General features: G+C 39.8%; 1 protein-coding gene across 1 annotated transcript in view; it reads right to left on the bottom strand.

Moving 5' to 3' along the window:
* Positions 1-9,708: 9,708 nt before the first annotated feature.
* Positions 9,709-17,678, bottom strand: part of ANO1 (anoctamin 1, calcium activated chloride channel) — a 98,570-nt gene continuing 90,600 nt past the window's right edge. The window contains exons 24-27 of the mRNA XM_014948899.1: positions 17,053-17,105; positions 15,185-15,369; positions 13,631-13,736; positions 9,709-12,389 (exon numbers count right to left, since the gene is read on the bottom strand). Of these exons, the coding sequence (XP_014804385.1) occupies positions 12,129-12,389; positions 13,631-13,736; positions 15,185-15,369; positions 17,053-17,105 (605 nt within the window). The 3' untranslated portion in view covers positions 9,709-12,128. The remainder of the gene's footprint in view (positions 12,390-13,630; positions 13,737-15,184; positions 15,370-17,052; positions 17,106-17,678) is intronic.

Here is a 17,678-nt window from a genome sequence, read left to right as displayed (position 1 = left end):
GAGACTGTGGACGTGAAATGGTGAAGTGCGTGGCTGCCCTTCGTGGGGTCTTTGCACCATCACGTTTTGTGAATAAACGTGGGGCTGCTGAGAGCATGCTTGGGAGGGTTTATGACCTGAAAAAAGCATGGGGCTGTCTGACAGTCTCTGCAGGTGCTGCAACCCCTCTGATGTAATCTGATTCGCTGTTAGTGCTCGTTAGCAAGTACGGGAATTGCTGAATCCACCTTTGATGATTGTTTTCACTGTCAATCACTGTCGAGCAACTTACTCTTTAATATTTACAGAAAGCTATTTGATCTCTTGCCTTCTCTTTTCTGCCAGCCCCTCTTCTCTAACAAGGGGTGTGCTTGCAGCCTGCTGTTGGCACACCAGGACTGGTTTTAATCTAGCCATTTCAGGTGCTGGTTGCAACATCACTGCTTCAGCCCAGTATGTGCACGCTCAAATCAGAGATGGTAACGCAGGTGTTCAAAGAAATCTCTCTCCTTTCTGAGGCCCACAGCGAGGGCTACACACACAGGTCGAGTTTCCAGTGTTAATATAGAAAATTTCCTTTTTTTTGTTTCTGTTATGAGCTACGATGCCTGCTGCTTTGTATTTACTTTGCTTACCTTTGATATGTTTAAAGCTCAAATCACTGCTATTAGTTCGGTTCTGCTGCGTGAGGGTGAAGCTCTGCTCCCGAGTTTGTAAGGTGCCAAGGATGTGGTTCTGCAGGATCTCCTGTCTGGTTCCACAGGGCAGAGAGAGGTGAAAGACTCAATGGATCAGGATTATGACTTGACAGTGTAGTTGCCATGTGGGATGAAGAGACAGTCAACAGGTGTCTTCAGAGGCAGAAACTGGAATCAAGTCAGGGAGCACTTGCTGCTCTAATGCTGTTTCTTTACAAGCTGCTTACTGGTGTTTATTAGGTTGGCTGAGCTGATTGTCAAGGGGGAGGTAGGATTGTCAAAGTTTGGTGGTTTTAGGAAGTGAAAGGAAAAGAGGATATTCATAAAGTGGAGGTGGTGTCAAAATTCAAGCCATTCCACTGTGATAAGGGAAATCTATATGCTGATGCACACCAGTTTAAAAAAAAAAATGCAACTCCCTCCCTGCTAGCTGAATTGGGCAGTAACAAGTTTTTTTGTTTGCTTGCTTTTTTACTCCCATGGTGAATAAACTAATTTCCATAAAATTTCTTAATATACTTACTCAATGCCTCTCGTCCATTGTTTGCAAAATCCTAAAATGCATGTTTTGGGTAAAAAAAAGACAGTTCCTGCATTTTCCTTTGTGCATGAATTGATCTGACCATGTTTCTTTTGTCAGGTATTACCTCTCTGTTGCTATAACATCTAGCACAGAAAGAAGTGCTCTAGTAAAGAAACTATTTGTGAAGAGACTTAGGATCCAAGGAGAAAACTGTCCGTGACAAAAGGGCCTATAAGAAATGTCAAATTGTTGTGTGTTGAAAGAGAGAAAATTAGAAGCAGAGTGTGGGAAAAGTAAATAAGTATTGAAAAGAAAGTGAACTCCGGCATGAATAGGTTGTATACAGATAAAAGATCTGGCCAAGTAACAACAACAACAAGCAATAAGTTGTTAACAGATGCTTGAACTTAGTATTGAAACAGAAGAAGTGTTGATATAATTCTGTTAATATAGTTCTGTTGTGTTATTGTTGGCAGAAGAAGTTAGTTTAACTTTAGGGGAAGGGTAAATTGTAGACTCTTGTTTATTTTCTCCAGCTAAAAACCTCTGACTTGACTTTTTACCTATTTTTGTAGGGAATTTTCATCCTACCATGTAAGTATGAAATCATCCAGACAAACAGTTCACATGTCAATAAAGCTGTGTGTATATATTAGACCAGCACATTTCATTCCTCTAAACCTTATTTATGACTCAAGCTCTGCAACATCAATTTTGCACTTGGAAAAAGAGAAAAACGGAAAACGAGGTTGTCTGCACAGGAATGTCATTGTGAAATAAGCTAGGGAGGAAATAAAAAACCTCCCCAAATAGTAGTGAATGATCATTAGATTTCTTTTTGGGCACTTTCTATTTCTGTGCTATTCAGTCCCTGCTAGAACTAGACTAGTTGACCTGTAGAGCATTGGAAGTGACTGTTTTCTGAGGGTTCCCTCAGAGTCGCCATGTGAGGCAGTTATTCTGAGCATTTTCCTCCTGAGGATAAATCTATGGCAAAATACAATACAGAAATGCCAAATCTCATGTTATCTTATGCCAAGGTACGTCCACACGCCTGTCTTCCACACGTCTGTCTTCCACACCACCTCACAGAAATACTGGTGGGGGTCTATAGGCAAAACATCTCCCTTAGGGTGGTGAGAAGCCACTGGACTTCAGCAATTTGTGAGTCCAACACTCACTCCAACCCAGTGACTCCCAAACCCATACTGGGAACTGCGCCTCATTGCCCAGTGGTGGGCTCTGTGGCTGGTGGAGAACAAGCAAATGAAGTTAAAATACAAATTGGAAGTTGCTATTCATCCAAGGAAATGGTCCAGCAGTTCTGATTGCCAGACTCGAAAGTTACTACTAATTAATTTCTGAGGACTACATACATTTGTTCTTTATTTTCCTGAGCTGCTGTATTGCCAGTTCCCAAGCCCAATAAAAACATGAAAAGGTAAATACTTACCCCATTAAGAGGTGGTGTTTTTCTTTGGTCTCCTTCTTTGCATTAGAAAATACAATATTCTGAACAGCTATAAAAAAATGTTAAGATAACTTAAAACTAATTTTGCAGAAAATGGATCAATTTTGCACTAGGTTGCACCACTTGGAAGTATTTCTTATGAATATGTGAATAGTCCTGTATCACAGGACCTCATCCTCCCACCGAAGGAAAGGGGGTTTTTCCCCTTTATTTACTGAGTACAGCAACACTTAATTGCCCGTTATGCAGGACTGCAGTTGAAAAAGCAGCACAGGGATTTTTTGTGCCTGTGAATATTCCAGCTCTAATCTTTTCTGCTTTAAGAGACTCTACTTTGGACCTGGTCATTGTCACAAAAGTGGTGTGAAAAAGATAACCTTTTTCCCAGCCATTCCCCTTTATTTACTGAGTACAGCAACACTGAATTGCCCGTTATGCAGCATTGCTTTTGGAAAAGCAGCACGGGGATTTTTTTGTACGTGTGAATATTCCAGCTCTAATTTTTTCTGCTTCAAACCTGGTCATTGTCATGAAAGTGGTGTAAAAAAGGTAACCTTTTTCCCAGCCGTGTCTCTCCCTGCAGAATGGCCTCTTGGCCTCTAAATATCTCCCAGAGCTACTAAATTTTCCCTTTAATAAATATAAATGAGCAACACTTGCTTGATTTCTGAGTTAAACTCAGGTGGTGTGAGTCCCTACAGTGACTGGAGATAATGACAAATCAAAAGGGGAGGGATACATTTCCTAAAAAACAATATTACCTTCTGAGTTAAACTCAGGTGGTGTGAGTCCCTACTGGAGATAATGACAAATCAAGAGGAGGGGGATACATTTCCTAAAAACCAATATTACCTTAGATACCTGTGGCTGGCAGTAGAATTACCCACTGGAAGAAAGACTGGTGGCTTTTTGCTCTTCCCTTCAGGAATGTGCCAATACAGTGCTTTCCCTCTGACTCATTATCTCACCGTCACTGAAGTTGGAAGGTGTAATTTTTTTTCAGATCCGATTAGAGAGGGAGTGCCTCGTCTGCTCCAACACAGTACAGTTATTATCCACAGCCCTCATTTCCTTTTAAAACGTGACTAGTTTTATGCAACCATTAAGTGACACAGGATATGACTGGGTTAGTTACTCATAGGGATTTAGATACAATAAATAAGAAAGCAAATCTGGTTTTGTCATCCCCCTCCTGTGATTGTTGAGGGGGAGGGGGGAGGAAGTATTATTTTCTGCTCTCTAACAAAACATTTTAGCTCTGTGGCTGGTGGAGAACAAGCAAATGAAGTTAAAATACAAATTGGAAGTTGCTATTCATCCAAGGAAATGGTCCAGCAGTTCTGATTGCCAGACTCGAAAGTTACTACTAATTAATTTCTGAGGACTACATACATTTGTTCTTTATTTCCCTGAGCTGCTGTATTGCCAGTTCCCAAGCCCAATACAAACATGAAAAGGTAAATACTTACCCCATTAAGAGGTGGTGTTTTTCTTTGGTCTCCTTCTTTGCATTAGAAAATACAATATTCTGAGCAGCTATAAAAAATGTTAGGATAACTTAAAACTAATTTTGCAGAAAATGGATCGATTTTGCACTAGTTTGCACCAGTTGGAAGTATTTCTTATGAATATGAGAATAGTCCTGTATCACAGGACCTCATCCTCCCACCGAAGGAAAGGGGGTTTTTCCCCTTTATTTACTGAGTACAGCAACACTGAATTGCCCGTTATGCAGCATTGCTTTTGGAAAAGCAGCACGGGGATTTTTTTGTACGTGTGAATATTCCAGCTCTAATTTTTTCTGCTTCAAACCTGGTCATTGTCATGAAAGTGGTGTAAAAAAGGTAACCTTTTTCCCAGCCGTGTCTCTCCCTGCAGAATGGCCTCTTGGCCTCTAAATATCTCCCAGAGCTACTAAATTTTCCCTTTAATAAATATAAATGAGCAACACTTGCTTGATTTCTGAGTTAAACTCAGGTGGTGTGAGTCCCTACTGGAGATAATGACAAATCAAGAGGAGGGGGATACATTTCCTAAAAACCAATATTACCTTAGATACCTGTGGCTGGCAGTAGAATTACCCACTGGAAGAAAGACTGGTGGCTTTTTGCTCTTCCCTTCAGGAATGTGCCAATACAGTGCTTTCCCTCTGACTCATTATCTCACCGTCACTGAAGTTGGAAGGTGTAATTTTTTTTCAGATCCGATTAGAGAGGGAGTGCCTCGTCTGCTCCAACACAGTACAGTTATTATCCACAGCCCTCATTTCCTTTTAAAACGTGACTAGTTTTATGCAACCATTAAGTGACACAGGATATGACTGGGTTAGTTACTCATAGGGATTTAGATACAATAAATAAGAAAGCAAATCTGGTTTTGTCATCCCCCTCCTGTGATTGTTGAGGGGGAGGGGGGAGGAAGTATTATTTTCTGCTCTCTAACAAAACATTTTAATTTGAACATTTTAACTCTGACTACAGTGCTGTAGTCAGAACCAGATTCAAGGTACAATTTGGAGTTCATTTTCATACACAAACATAATGGAAACTTCTTGCATCAGGGGTGGAAAGTCTGTGAAGGAGCGTGACTCACTGAGATAAGTACAGATTAATATAATACAATCTATAGCATTTATACATTTTCCTTACAGTCTGTATGCTTAAGAAGGAAGGAAGTTACACACACCACAGCTTTGATCTGCCTACCCTTAAAAAATTCACTTTTCTTTTTCTTGAGAAGCTCTTGTTCAGAGATACAACCAATATTGACTTGCTACATAAGATCAGACCCAAGCTCACCCTCTCCCGTCTCTCAAATATATAAAGATGCAGCTTTGCTGTTATTCACCAATTTTGGAGTGAGGCTTTTTCAAGCAGAAGTAGCCTGTGTTATATCTTTGCCAAGTACCTGAACCTGGAAGTGATTAACTGTCATTTCTTATCCACGAGAAGCCCCCAGAGATGATTGCCAGCTTAGCTCTACAGCTCTCTCTGGTCAGAGCTAAAAGACAAGCATCATAAAGATGTAAAGAAATTTGGTTTCAGGTGTAAAATTCAAAAAGACAAAAGTGCAGAGGTTTAGTAGAATTTCAGAACTGACTCCTGATTTGACTTCTTTTGCTCTTTGATGCCGGGAAGAAGATATAGCTGAAATCATGTTAATTTACTTTCAGGACTTTCACTGTTCCTTCCCTGCTCCCAACATCCTCCCACTCCCAACAATCTCTGAGCAGAATAAAATACCTAAATAACTCCAGGAGTGTGGCCCAGAATACACCAGATTGAGGAGCCATTTCGTTATGCACCCCCGTCTCGTGCTGACCTGCGAGGTCGTGCAGTAAAGTCTGGCCTGCTGAGATTTATTGCTATCCCATTTGATGGTTAATTACTTGCAGTTACATACCTTCTTTACCTACAGACGTATTTTGAAGATTAATACGTTAAGAAATGTGAGCTGTTCATCTAATAATTACATGCTCCTGCCAGGACAGAGGGGAATTCCACGCTGGTGAGCACTGTGCCATGATGACACAATGCTGTGGTCTGGGAGGCAGCACCGGTGGCTCAGCCACTTACTGGCACGTCACCTCTGGGGCTTGAGAAACTCATCTGCTGCAGAACCAAAGGGCTTCTACCACCTGGGGCCTGACTTCAATGTTGGAAGTTGGGTGAAAGTTTATAAATCATTCTGATCAATGTTAAAAAGAAGTGTGTTCCTAGAGGAACTGTTTATTTTTGATCGCCTAGGAACATGGTATTACCTGCAGTCAGTGGAAAAGGCAGAGTCACCAAAGCCCTCACTGATGCTTGGAGAGGTCTTCTCTTCCTTACTCTCTTTTCATCCATTTCCTTCCAAAGGATTGAAGCCGTCCAGCTTTCACCCGACCACAAGACCAACAATATTGCACCGCTCCGCAGGATGAGATTGTACATTGCCACAAAAACATGGCCAAAGGCTACCTGATAACCTGCCTACAAGATGGGCCCACCTTAGGAAGCCAGTGTATCTCTCTCCAGAAAAATAACAACTATGGCTGATCTGCCTGCTAACTTGGATCTGAGAACATCAACCCAAACCCTCTTCTTCCTCCCTTCCCTATCTGCACCTTTTCCCTAGCCTCCTTCTCTTATATTTCAACTAGAGAAGGTGGCCACTCTTTTTTTCATTTAGAAGTCAAAATGGGGGATAACCTTTTCTTCCGCTCTAAGATTGCTTAACTACCTGCATTTAACTCTTTCTCTGTGAAGTTGGGCTGTTAAGCTTGCCCAGCTCAAGCACTCTGCTAAATGTTTATATTCCTTTTCTCATGAGCACGGATACATTTCCCATTTTGGCATGAATTTCTCGTGCAGGTGATAGTAAGCGAGATGAAAGCTGTGACCTCAAAACCTTCAAACTTTTGTAACTAAGTTCACATCACACCTTTGATTTTCTGAGCCCTACGGGCTAGCTGTGACCTCAAAACCTTCAAACTTTTGTAACTACGTTCACATCATGCCTTTGATTTTCTGAGCCCTACTGGTTTGATTTTCTGAACTGTACTGCTCACATAACTCATCTGCATCAACGTATTTTGGCCTTAGTTGACGCTCTGGGTTATAAAAGTACCGTACAGTAAGTGTCACGAATTTTTATTCTAAGTGGAAGCAATCATTCAATAAGCAATGCTTAGTCTCATGTAAAGTGCGCTGCAGCCAAAGGGAGTCAAAGGAAATGTTTTCTTTGGCTTCAGATGGCCTCGAATCAGGCGGCGTGCAGGGTATTAAAAATTAAGGGAAGAGCTTAAAATTAAAAAGAAGCCACATTAATAGTTAGAGTCTTCTTCAGAAAGGCCTGTTGGGCTAAAAAAAGATGGAGGTTAAAAAAAGAACTTTAGTTTTTCTCTGCTGTACTAAAAATGGCATATTGTGTTTGGTCATGGAAAAAATAGTACTCAAATGCAAAAAAAATTGAACCAGAGTTTGAATGGAATCCATATAAATTTTAAGACACGGATTCTTCAAGGACAAAAGGAAAAGGAGTTGTTTACTCTGAAAACTTCATAGGAAAATATAAATGGACTCAAGTGAGCTATGAAACTTCGGAAGAGTTCATATTCCTGAGGTAACGATGACAAGTAAATTGTTTTATTATTGCTTATTGGAAATCACAACAGCCAAAAAGATCATTAACAGCTCAGGACGGGAAAGCACGGAGGGTTTAAAAATAGAAATGTATCTGTGCCTTGACTTGAGACTTATTCACCCTTAAGCTATTTAAGACTACAAAATATTTGTAAGACAGTATCTTGGAAACACAATGACATGGAAATCCAGAAAATTCAGACTCATACTGTTGACACAATAGGGTGGGTATAACTTCCTCCTCCTCAGATCCACCAACTGAAGTCGTGTCTCTGCCACAAACTTTGGGTAGAAAGAATCAAACACTGTATTTTAGCAATGGTTCAAAAACGGGCCACGCAGCCACTGCAGTGTAAGCTCTCCTATTATTGTCTGCATTTGCTCTTGGATTAAGTAAAGTAAAAAGCATAATAATTTTCCTTTATATACATTGATACATTGAGTTTTGGCTTTTGGTTTTTTTTTAAAATCTTTGATCAAAGCAGGGCTGGGAAATGGGGTTTTGTACCTAGAATCTTGTGGCAGGAGCACACCAAGACCAGGTTGAATGCACGTCATAGAGATACTCTCAAATCAATACAGAATCCAGCTCTATTTGTACGAATACAAGTATTGCTATTTTTTGTCAAACTTGGCCCATACAGCAGCTGTGAGATGTGCTGAGGTGTATGCAGTTATTTCTTGGTCACTTCCAGATCCCTGCTTCTCTGTGTTAACTTGGGGTTTTTTTCCCCCTCTTCCAGTGAATCCTTATTGGCATAATCCTGTCTCAAATTTGCTATTGGCAAAATCAAAACTTGTTTCTACTTGCATTACAAATATGAGAAAAAACTTCCATGGGAAGTACCACAAGCTCTTTCTGAAGGCATTATCTTATATCTAATAGGCTTATATCTACTATTTTGTCTTTAGGAACTGACAAAACCAAACCAGTTACCAACCAGGCTGTGATTTACCTGCTTCTGGTTTTCATATCCATCACCTTGAAACTGAATTCTCACCTTCTGACTAAATTTCATCAGTTAGAGCATTGAATTTTTTCTGGCCGGAAAGGGAGAATTGGTATGAAGCCTCACACTTTGCCTTCTCACAGAACACCTAAATGGGAGCAGCATTTAAAACTGGAAATGGCAAGTCAGGTTCTGAGCCCAGCTTGGCTTGGACAGGTCCCAGAAGGCAATAAAAATGCGATCTACACAGTGTAGCCTTTCTGCTGCCTGAGCTACTCCCCTTCAGAGCTACGGTCAGCAAGACACAGTCGAAGGAATCCCTGAGTTTCACTCCATTAGTTTTACCATTCCGTTTTTTTCTTAATAGCTAATACATTTTTTCAATTTAATTGAACAAACCAAATAGCATTCTTCCTCATTACGAGCCCGGTTCGAATGCCTTAGTGAAGGCTCTTACACCTTACCTTCTGCTAAATGCCTGACTGAAGTCAGAAGGAAATTCAAGCTCCCAGGATATGATCCATCACTTAATATTCAGTGTCTATGGTCTACAGCTGTGCTAGAAACCAAGCCTCCCTTTGTGCTCATGGAGACAGATGCTGCTCATTTAATCGTGGAGTGGGTATCTAGAGCTGCTAGAACCCAAGATCTACCTTCTAGGTTGTTAGGAAGATGTCTAGAAAGTCAATACCTGCAAACAAATCTCAGTTCTGGCCTCTGCTCTACGAGGAGCACTGGAAAGGGCATCACAGATCCTCTTTTAGGCAAACTTCAACACGAATGACTGTATTTCTCAAATCTGGCAGTACTCACAGTTGGACACTCGGAGCACAAGGAGGGATGGGAACAGAACCTGTCCCACAGGAGAAACTCTTGCAATATTTAAGTTTATTTCAAATAAGTGTTGAAAGAAAAAAAAAAAAAAAAAAAAAAAAAAAAAAAAAAAAAAAAAAAAGGAACTAAAACAGATTTAGTATATATTTGCTTTTCTTAAAAAATGATTCCATGAAAGAGTTTTATAGTTATCTAAGTAGTAATACAGTTTTTATATACAAAAATCCATTTCAAACAATTTACTGTACAAAAGAAAGTATAAGCAACTGTTACTATTTCATGATTTCAGCAAATAATGAAAAATTCTGATAAGTATGTGTTCAGGATACAGTTCTACCATTTACAGGAATGTCAGTATTAAGCTGGGAATACTTTTGGATCAGTATTTACAGATTAAATTCCCTTCAAGGAAGCTCCCCTAAGATTTCTTTTCAGAACAGGTAGTTCACGTTTGGTTTTCTTCTGGATCTTTTGGGCTACCAAGGAATGAGAGGAAGAAGGCTTTTTCACCGAGCTGTAGGGACAGAATCCTGCCTGATTTATTCCCCCTCACAGTCCTATTGCAGTCAGTGGGCCTGATCCTACCAGGCACAACTCTTCTTGGGGGAATGAACCAGGCAGGATTTGGTCCTACAGTGGTAAGCTATCATAAGATATAAATTTTAAAAATAGTGACATTCCTGCAAGTCAAAATACAACAGAAACAAGAGTTAACAAAATATAAGCCCTTTATTAATAAAAATCTTTGGTTGGATCAATAGTTTAAATAAGCTTCAAGAATATTTGGTTAATACCATTTTCTTTCTTCCACATAATTTCTTTTCTGGTACCTTCTTCGGACAGACTACAGAAAAATATCAAGTTTATCACATACTTTAAAACAAATAAATATATCAAAAGCTAAATATGGCATTTTTTTTTTAAGTTCTAGCATAAATCTTTAAATTAGTTTGGCAAAGAAAAAAGAAAAAGAAAAAAGAAATAACTAACTTCTCTCGAAAACAGTCTTTTGACGTTTGGTTTTGTAACAAACCATACAGTAGTTAGACTTTAAAGAAATCTTTCATTTTTATTTTATTTTTCAGTTTTATATTTGCAATGCAAGTGCCACGGACAAGACAAAGCAATAAAAGAAATGAGGTTAATTGCACCAATATTATTTGGAAGTGCAGTTTATCAGTTGACAAAGCAAAACTAAAATGTACTATGCTTAAAAAGAGTTGTACTGATGGGGTTCAGCTAGGCATCGTAAGGAAGGATTTTAGAGTTATACTTTAAGGAAGCTCCTTGTACAAAAGATAGAGTATTTTAAGACAAAAGAAAAGTCCTGTAACTAACCAAAGGTCTGGTCCTGTAGCCCCAGTGCAGGCAAAGCTTCCATTGAGGACAGTAAGTGGGACGTGGTTTGGATTTATTCCTCTGGAACAGCCTCTGGGAAATGCCATTCAGCAGCAGAAAGTCTGCAGGAGCCACTGGCTGTGAAAATAGGGGTGCAGACTCCTTTCTCCTGCAGAGGATGGAGGGCTACAGAGAAAAACCTGGCTACCAACGGGATGTGCTAAAACAATGGGAAAAAGGGAATTTCCTCAACAACAACAACAACAGTGTCCCGAGTACTAGGCAGGGCAGTGTGAGTCACTGTAGCTCTACGTGTGCTCGTTAATTCAGGGCATTTAACCAAATGCTCTACCTGCTGGGAGGATCTCCAGAATTGTGCTGCTGCTGCCCGGCCACAGAGTGAGGAGCCACTGGGAGACTGCTCAAAAACACAGCCCGTGGCAGCTGGGGGCACCGAGGTAGCTTCATCCACATCAGTCTTTCGTTGGTAAAAAAAAAAGAGCACTTTTCCAGATTGACTTTTCTGATGTTTCTGAAGAGAGCAGTGCCCCGGTTAAGGTCTCGGGTACACAGCAGATTGCCACCAGTGCCCCACACACCAGTGTGACTCTAAAGCTCAGCAGAAGCTCTGCTTCTTTCAGACCTGAAGGTTCAAACACAGACATCTGCCAGCAGAGCTAAACCCTGACCTGGGAAGCAAGTCAGCCTGGTAGGCTTCACGTGGTCTCTCTCCTGCCAAAAGGAATACCAGGGCACACTCTAAAGCTGATTTTGCATATGCGTTATCCCCACGGACCTTCAAGACTGGGGTTCCAAAAATATTTTAAATTAGTAGTATTATTATTACTTAAAATTTACCTTTATTTATTTAGTTAATTAATAGGCTACGGTCAAATCCTCAGAGAATCTCTCTATCAAGACGTACTAAGTACCTGCATTCATTAATGCACGCCAACGTCAATAGTGTCATCTAACAATGAAATATAAAAATTCCCTGCATTACTGCTTGTGCAAAAGAAAAAAAGAACAACGTTATCAGAAATAGAATGTGGTCCTCCATATTTGTAAGAAGAGCCTTTCTCACAAAGAGGGGAGCAGAACAGGGAGCACATCCTTCAACATGCACCAGGTTGCCCATTAATCGAGTCCTGCCCTTTACGCGATGGCTTGTGAATCAGTGGAATGCCCCGACATACCCAACTCCCTCCTCTTCTATACATCCAGAGGATACGAATGGCAGGAGGACAAGCTCCCACTGCGGCTCCTGGAGAGTCTGGGGCTGTGATTGTTACAGTTTTCACCTTTTTTCTTGTCGTTGTCTTTCCAGGTTTCTAGCATTTGCAGCTTCCCTTGCTCTTCTCTCATGAAGACCTCCACCATGAGAACTTTCTCTTTATGAATCTGCTGACTAATGTCCTTGGGAATGTCTGGGATAATCCAGTCAACAAAGTCACTCATAAACATGACCAAGTTCTGAAAATGAAATTGTGAGAAAATCTCAGCAAGGTCAAATGAAAGGATGACTGTAGGGGAAGGGGCTATTTTTGGTGTACTTAGGAAGAAAGGACAATATTTGAGTTGGGCTCAACGGCATGTCGCAAGCCTGATACTAAGCCAAATTCACCTCAACTTCTTGTTCATGCTGGAAGTAGAGAAAAATGGCAGGCAGAAAAATCTCTATGATTTATGTCACAGTCACTTAAAAATCCAGGGGAAATACTGTCATTGATATCTGAATATAAAAGGGTTAGGAGTTTTACATCAGAAAGGCAGAAGCAAATGACAAGAGGTAAAAATGATCAGAGTTGATAAAATACGTTCCAGTGAAATGTTTCTGACTTTAAAACCTTGATTCAATGAAAGGGAGGTCTTTCACAGAAAGACACATATTTTGTCAGAAAAAAAAGGTATGAAAGTTTTGCACCAAGTTGTTTAGATAAGGCAGGCTTAAAACACTTGTGTCACAATAACCAACATCACTGTTGTGATCGAATAATGTCACTTAGGGAAAAAATTTCTTGATCGAATAATGTCACTTAGGGAAAAAATTACAAGATTTGGCCTTCTTGTTCAGATGCGAGTTAAACTCTAGCTGGGAAAATTCTGGAAAATTCATTTCTTGGCTAGGCCTAGGAATGAGTTTGCATGAAATTTGTGCTGCTTCAGTGAACTTGTTGAGGTCCTACTGGGGAAACTGGTGGGACCTCATTAGTATCAGCCTTGTGCTTCACTGCTCACTAAGGTCATTAAGTTGTTTCTGCATCAAACCAGTTCAGGGAATTCTTGGGGTCTTTGGCCTAATAACTTATTTCCAAAGGTGTCTTGCCTTACGTAGCTGAAGAAATATGATAATTCTTTTTCTTTCTCATATAAAAAGTGCCTGCGGTATAAACCTACCTGGAAAACTATCACAAATGCTAATCTTGCTGCTAGGACAGCCCAGAAATCCTTTGAAATGTCGTACTTGTTTTCGGACCAAGGGGGTTCTCGATAATCTTTGTATCTGCAAAAGAAACTGGGGATATGGGTGGGTGGGAGGGAGAGGGGTGAATGAGGATGGGCACATTTTTTTGCTTTTCCGTGAAACAGCTGAGAAAGAGGTATTTTCTTTGGCCTAATAACTTATTTCCAAAGGTGGTTTGCCTTACGTAGCTGAAGACATACGATAACTCTTTTTCTTTCTCATATAAAAAGTGCCTGCGGTATAAACCTACCTGGAAAACTATCACAAATGCTAATCTTGCTGCTAGGACAGCCCAGAAATCCTTTGAAATGTCGTACTTGTTTTCGGACCAAGGGGGTTCTCGATAATCTTTGTATCTGCAAAAGAAGACTCAGTAAATCAGTGCTGTCATTCAGAATTGTGAGCACCATGAGGAATTAATACCCAACAGTCAAACAGTGAATCAAACCATCTTAAAGCAAGACCACTATTAGAGCATGATGCTGTCTTAACCTCTCAGAAACAAGACACAGCTGAAAGCCTCCTGCAGCCTTCAAGTTTTACTCAAAATTAATGGTATTCAGTCTTAATACCCTCTGATTAGTACAAATATATCAATTATGCCTAAAGATGGAGTAAACTTCACAGCTCAGATAATGCATTTTCTTTTCAGATTGGTAAAAATAATTACAACATATATTTTGCAGACTAATCTTAAAGACAAAAATATGGATCCTACATCCATAGAGTGTGTTATGCTTCGTGGTGTTCTCCTCATTCATGATGCAAAAGCTCGCAGCTAAATTTTGCCATATACAGAGAAGGTGACAATTTTGCCTTAGCTGTGTTTTACAGAAAATCTATGAGCTAATCAACAACAGAAATGGGACCAAGAAAAAGACATTACATTTTAAACCACAGCATCCTGTCAATATTTTGAAAGAATTAGGGCTCCATATTTTCAAATGATTTAAAGAACTCTGGAATATGGAAGAAATGATGGGATGGGAAGAAGAAAGAGGCTAGAAAGCAAATAAATCTGGCAGTTGTGGGAGGGGAGGTTTAGATTAGATATTAGGAAGAATAACTTTACTGAGAGGGTGGTCAGGCACTGGAACAGCCTGCCCAGGGAGGTGGTGGAGTCTCCATCCCTGGAGGTCTTTAAGAAACATGTAGATGTAGCACTTCAGGGCATGCTCTAGTGCCTGAGATTCTTGGGTTTTGTCTGTCTGTGGATGGGTGTGGTGTGGGTGTGTGGTTTGGGGGGTTTTTTTGTTGTTTTGGGGGTTTTTTTGTTTGGTTTTTTGTTTTGTTTTGAGGGGGTTTTTTTGTGGTTGGACTCGATTGTCTCAAAAGTCCCTTCCAACCGTGAATATTCTGTGATTCTCTGTGAATTGCTAAAGAAACTGGACATAAAAAGAGAGGTGTACTGTGAAGTCACGGTCATTCTATCAAGTGGCACATGATACAACAACGTGACATCACAATAACATCGTTTTGTTCCCTTAAAGCACCATTGTGCTGTTTATCGTTATTTATCTCCTTTCTTGAAAAAGGGAATACATAAAAATATAAATCTTTGCACGGACAAAGAATGGATGTAACAATGCTAATCTCTATTTCCCTGAATAAGCAATACTTCAGGTTCAGGTGTTGTGGTTGCTTAATATTTAAGCCAAGACGTTCAAGGTAACGGATCCATCTGATACAAAAAGCTACCAAGGTGCTAAAAAAATATTGAAAATACAAGGGGGAATGTAAAAATTTGTCCCGTTCTTAGTCAGCTGTGAAAATAATCAAAGTTAGTTATCGCTCAAGAGAGTACCTGCATATCTGAACCTCGTAGCCCAGATCCATGGGGTCGTTTGGAGCTGTTCCTGCTTGAAAATCGCTGACATTAAAAGAGGATAGTGTATGGTTGACGAAGCCATGCATGGTGCCATTCTCACTGTACATGTACAGGTACACGAGGCGTGGAATGAAGTCGGATGTGAATGAGATCACAAATGCCTAAGCCATAAGAGTAAAGAGTGAGCGCAATATTCAGGCAGTGGTTAAGTTAATACCCTCCAGTTATGTCTTGCCCAAACAACTCACATAACTTCAGAAAATGAGGGGGGTAGACTGCAGCCCCTCCTACAAATGGAGTATTCAGTGCTACAACAAGGGAGTTTTTACTGCTTACTCTTCCAAGTTGCAAGATATTAGATGGAGAAGTTCCACTGCTGAGATTCTACCCGGATAACAACTTGAATTCCCCAGGGAATGAAGCAGCTGTACCCTCCCAGCACCAGAGGAAAGCCAAACACGGTACTGCTTCCCCCTGCCCCAGTCACAGCCTGTCCCTGGTACGTTCTATGAGATCCAACTGGTGGATTTCCAAGTACTTTTCTGTTCTGACAGTGAATTGACTCTTTAAATTGCCATTTGCATTGCAAAAGACCATTAATTGTATGTGGCTTGTAACTCCATCAAGATAAAAGGATGAGCAGACCGAGCCCAGTTTTATTTTTATGGTCACAAAAATTGCATTTTATTTGGTTATTTAAAAAGGTTTTCTAAAAACATCACACCCAAAATGCAAGACAGCCAATTTGGCTGAGTTCTTCATCACTTTAGCCTTCCTTATTTATTGTTACTATGAAACATTTTCACTGGCATAAATCATCTCAGGTACATATGGAACAAACATTTACTATGAAACATTTTCACTGGCATAAATCTTATGTACATATGGAACAAACACAGTACAAAATGTTTTACTTATTTTATGATAAAGAGGGGTAGCACATAAATCCAAGAGGGAAAAATAACACTGGATAATGATGAAGAGAGACTGCATCAAAGAAAAGGGGAAAAAAAAAATTATTTCCAAAGGAAAAGAGCAGAAATGGTGCAGACAAATTAGGGCAGCGTATCAAATAACCCAAAGAATGGTTTGGCCACAGCACAACAGACACCTGTGGGCAAAGTGAAGGGGTTTCCAGTCTGGATAATGGTGAAAAAAATGAGAGGGCCCATGGATACATGGCCATAAACCCCACACGGCCCCTGTTTTGCTACATTGCAAGTGTGTTTTCAGGCTGTCATTCAGCTTTTTATTTCATCTTTCCCCAGGTGGGGTGCAATGAAGATAATCAATTTGGTTGTCTATTCATAGAGAATACCAGATAAGTACATAAACGAATATATTAAGGTGTGCTGAAATCTAACTTCACTGTTGAAGTAAACAAAAAATATTTTCAGGGATTTTCAGAGCCATTTGAGTGAGAGCAACGAAGTTTGAGGCCAGATTTTTCAATGGAGGGAGACTGTGCTCTAATGAGCTGAACTAATTCTCAGCCAGATGATTACCTGACCTTAAAAAGGGCACTGAAATTAAAAAATACATCATCTTAGTGATAGTATTTCCAAAAAGCAAAAGTAAGCAGCTGTGGTCTTGTCTGCTTGAAAGGGAAACCTGTATTATGAAAACATTCTGGGAAAAAAAGCTGCAACAACTACTTACTATTTTATATTATTGCTACTACTATCACAGCTTTAAATTAAATACTGCATACAATTCTCTAATATTTCAAAAAATTTCCAAATCATATACTTTCATTTGATTTTAAAGGCTGAAAGGAAACTAATGGAGCAGAATGGAAAAGCCAGCCTATTGAATTACAGTTTTATTCATGCCGAATTACTTACATTTATTATGACAGCAAGTTTTCCAATACCTCTGAGGATATTATACCAGATTCCTAAGGAAGGAGACAAACATGTAAATGTTTTTTCAGTCATTAAAATTAGATAAATTACATTTTTAGTTAACAGTGTTAGAAGTACTTCTGAATGTGCCGAAGTAGAGTTATATTTTAAGTAAAAAAAGAACAACTTGTAAGAGATTAATTTAATGACCTTTAAGCAAAGCAAAGCGAGCCCAACTCTGTCTTCCAAAACTATATTTAGCCACCTATTTTTTTTCTGAGGTTTTAAGCTAAAAGCTTCTTTGAGGAAGAGGAGGGAAAATGTGAGACAGAAGAATTCTGGCATACGTAGAAAAGTAAAAAACCATGAAATTTCATTCAAACCTCTCAAATGCTTGAGGAGAAAAGAGAAAGCTGCATATAGGGAGGTAGGACCTCCACACATGTGGTGCAGAACATACTGGTCTACCAGTTTTAAGGACCTGAATCTGTTTCTACACCTTTTTATTGCCGTTTATCCTACCTCAGTTTTGAGAAAGCCAAGCTCCAGTGGAGCCACTCGGTGGGATTTTTCCATTTGCATCTGGAAACCATGTAGATACTGAGGGTTTCCTCATCACAGGCTCT

The sequence above is a fragment of the Calidris pugnax genome, unplaced genomic scaffold (genome assembly GCF_001431845.1).
Source record: "Calidris pugnax isolate Ruff unplaced genomic scaffold, ASM143184v1 scaffold107, whole genome shotgun sequence".
NCBI lineage: Eukaryota > Metazoa > Chordata > Aves > Charadriiformes > Scolopacidae > Calidris > Calidris pugnax.
The sequence above is the reverse complement of the archived record's forward strand: the minus strand, read 5'-3'. Positions and strand labels throughout refer to the sequence as shown.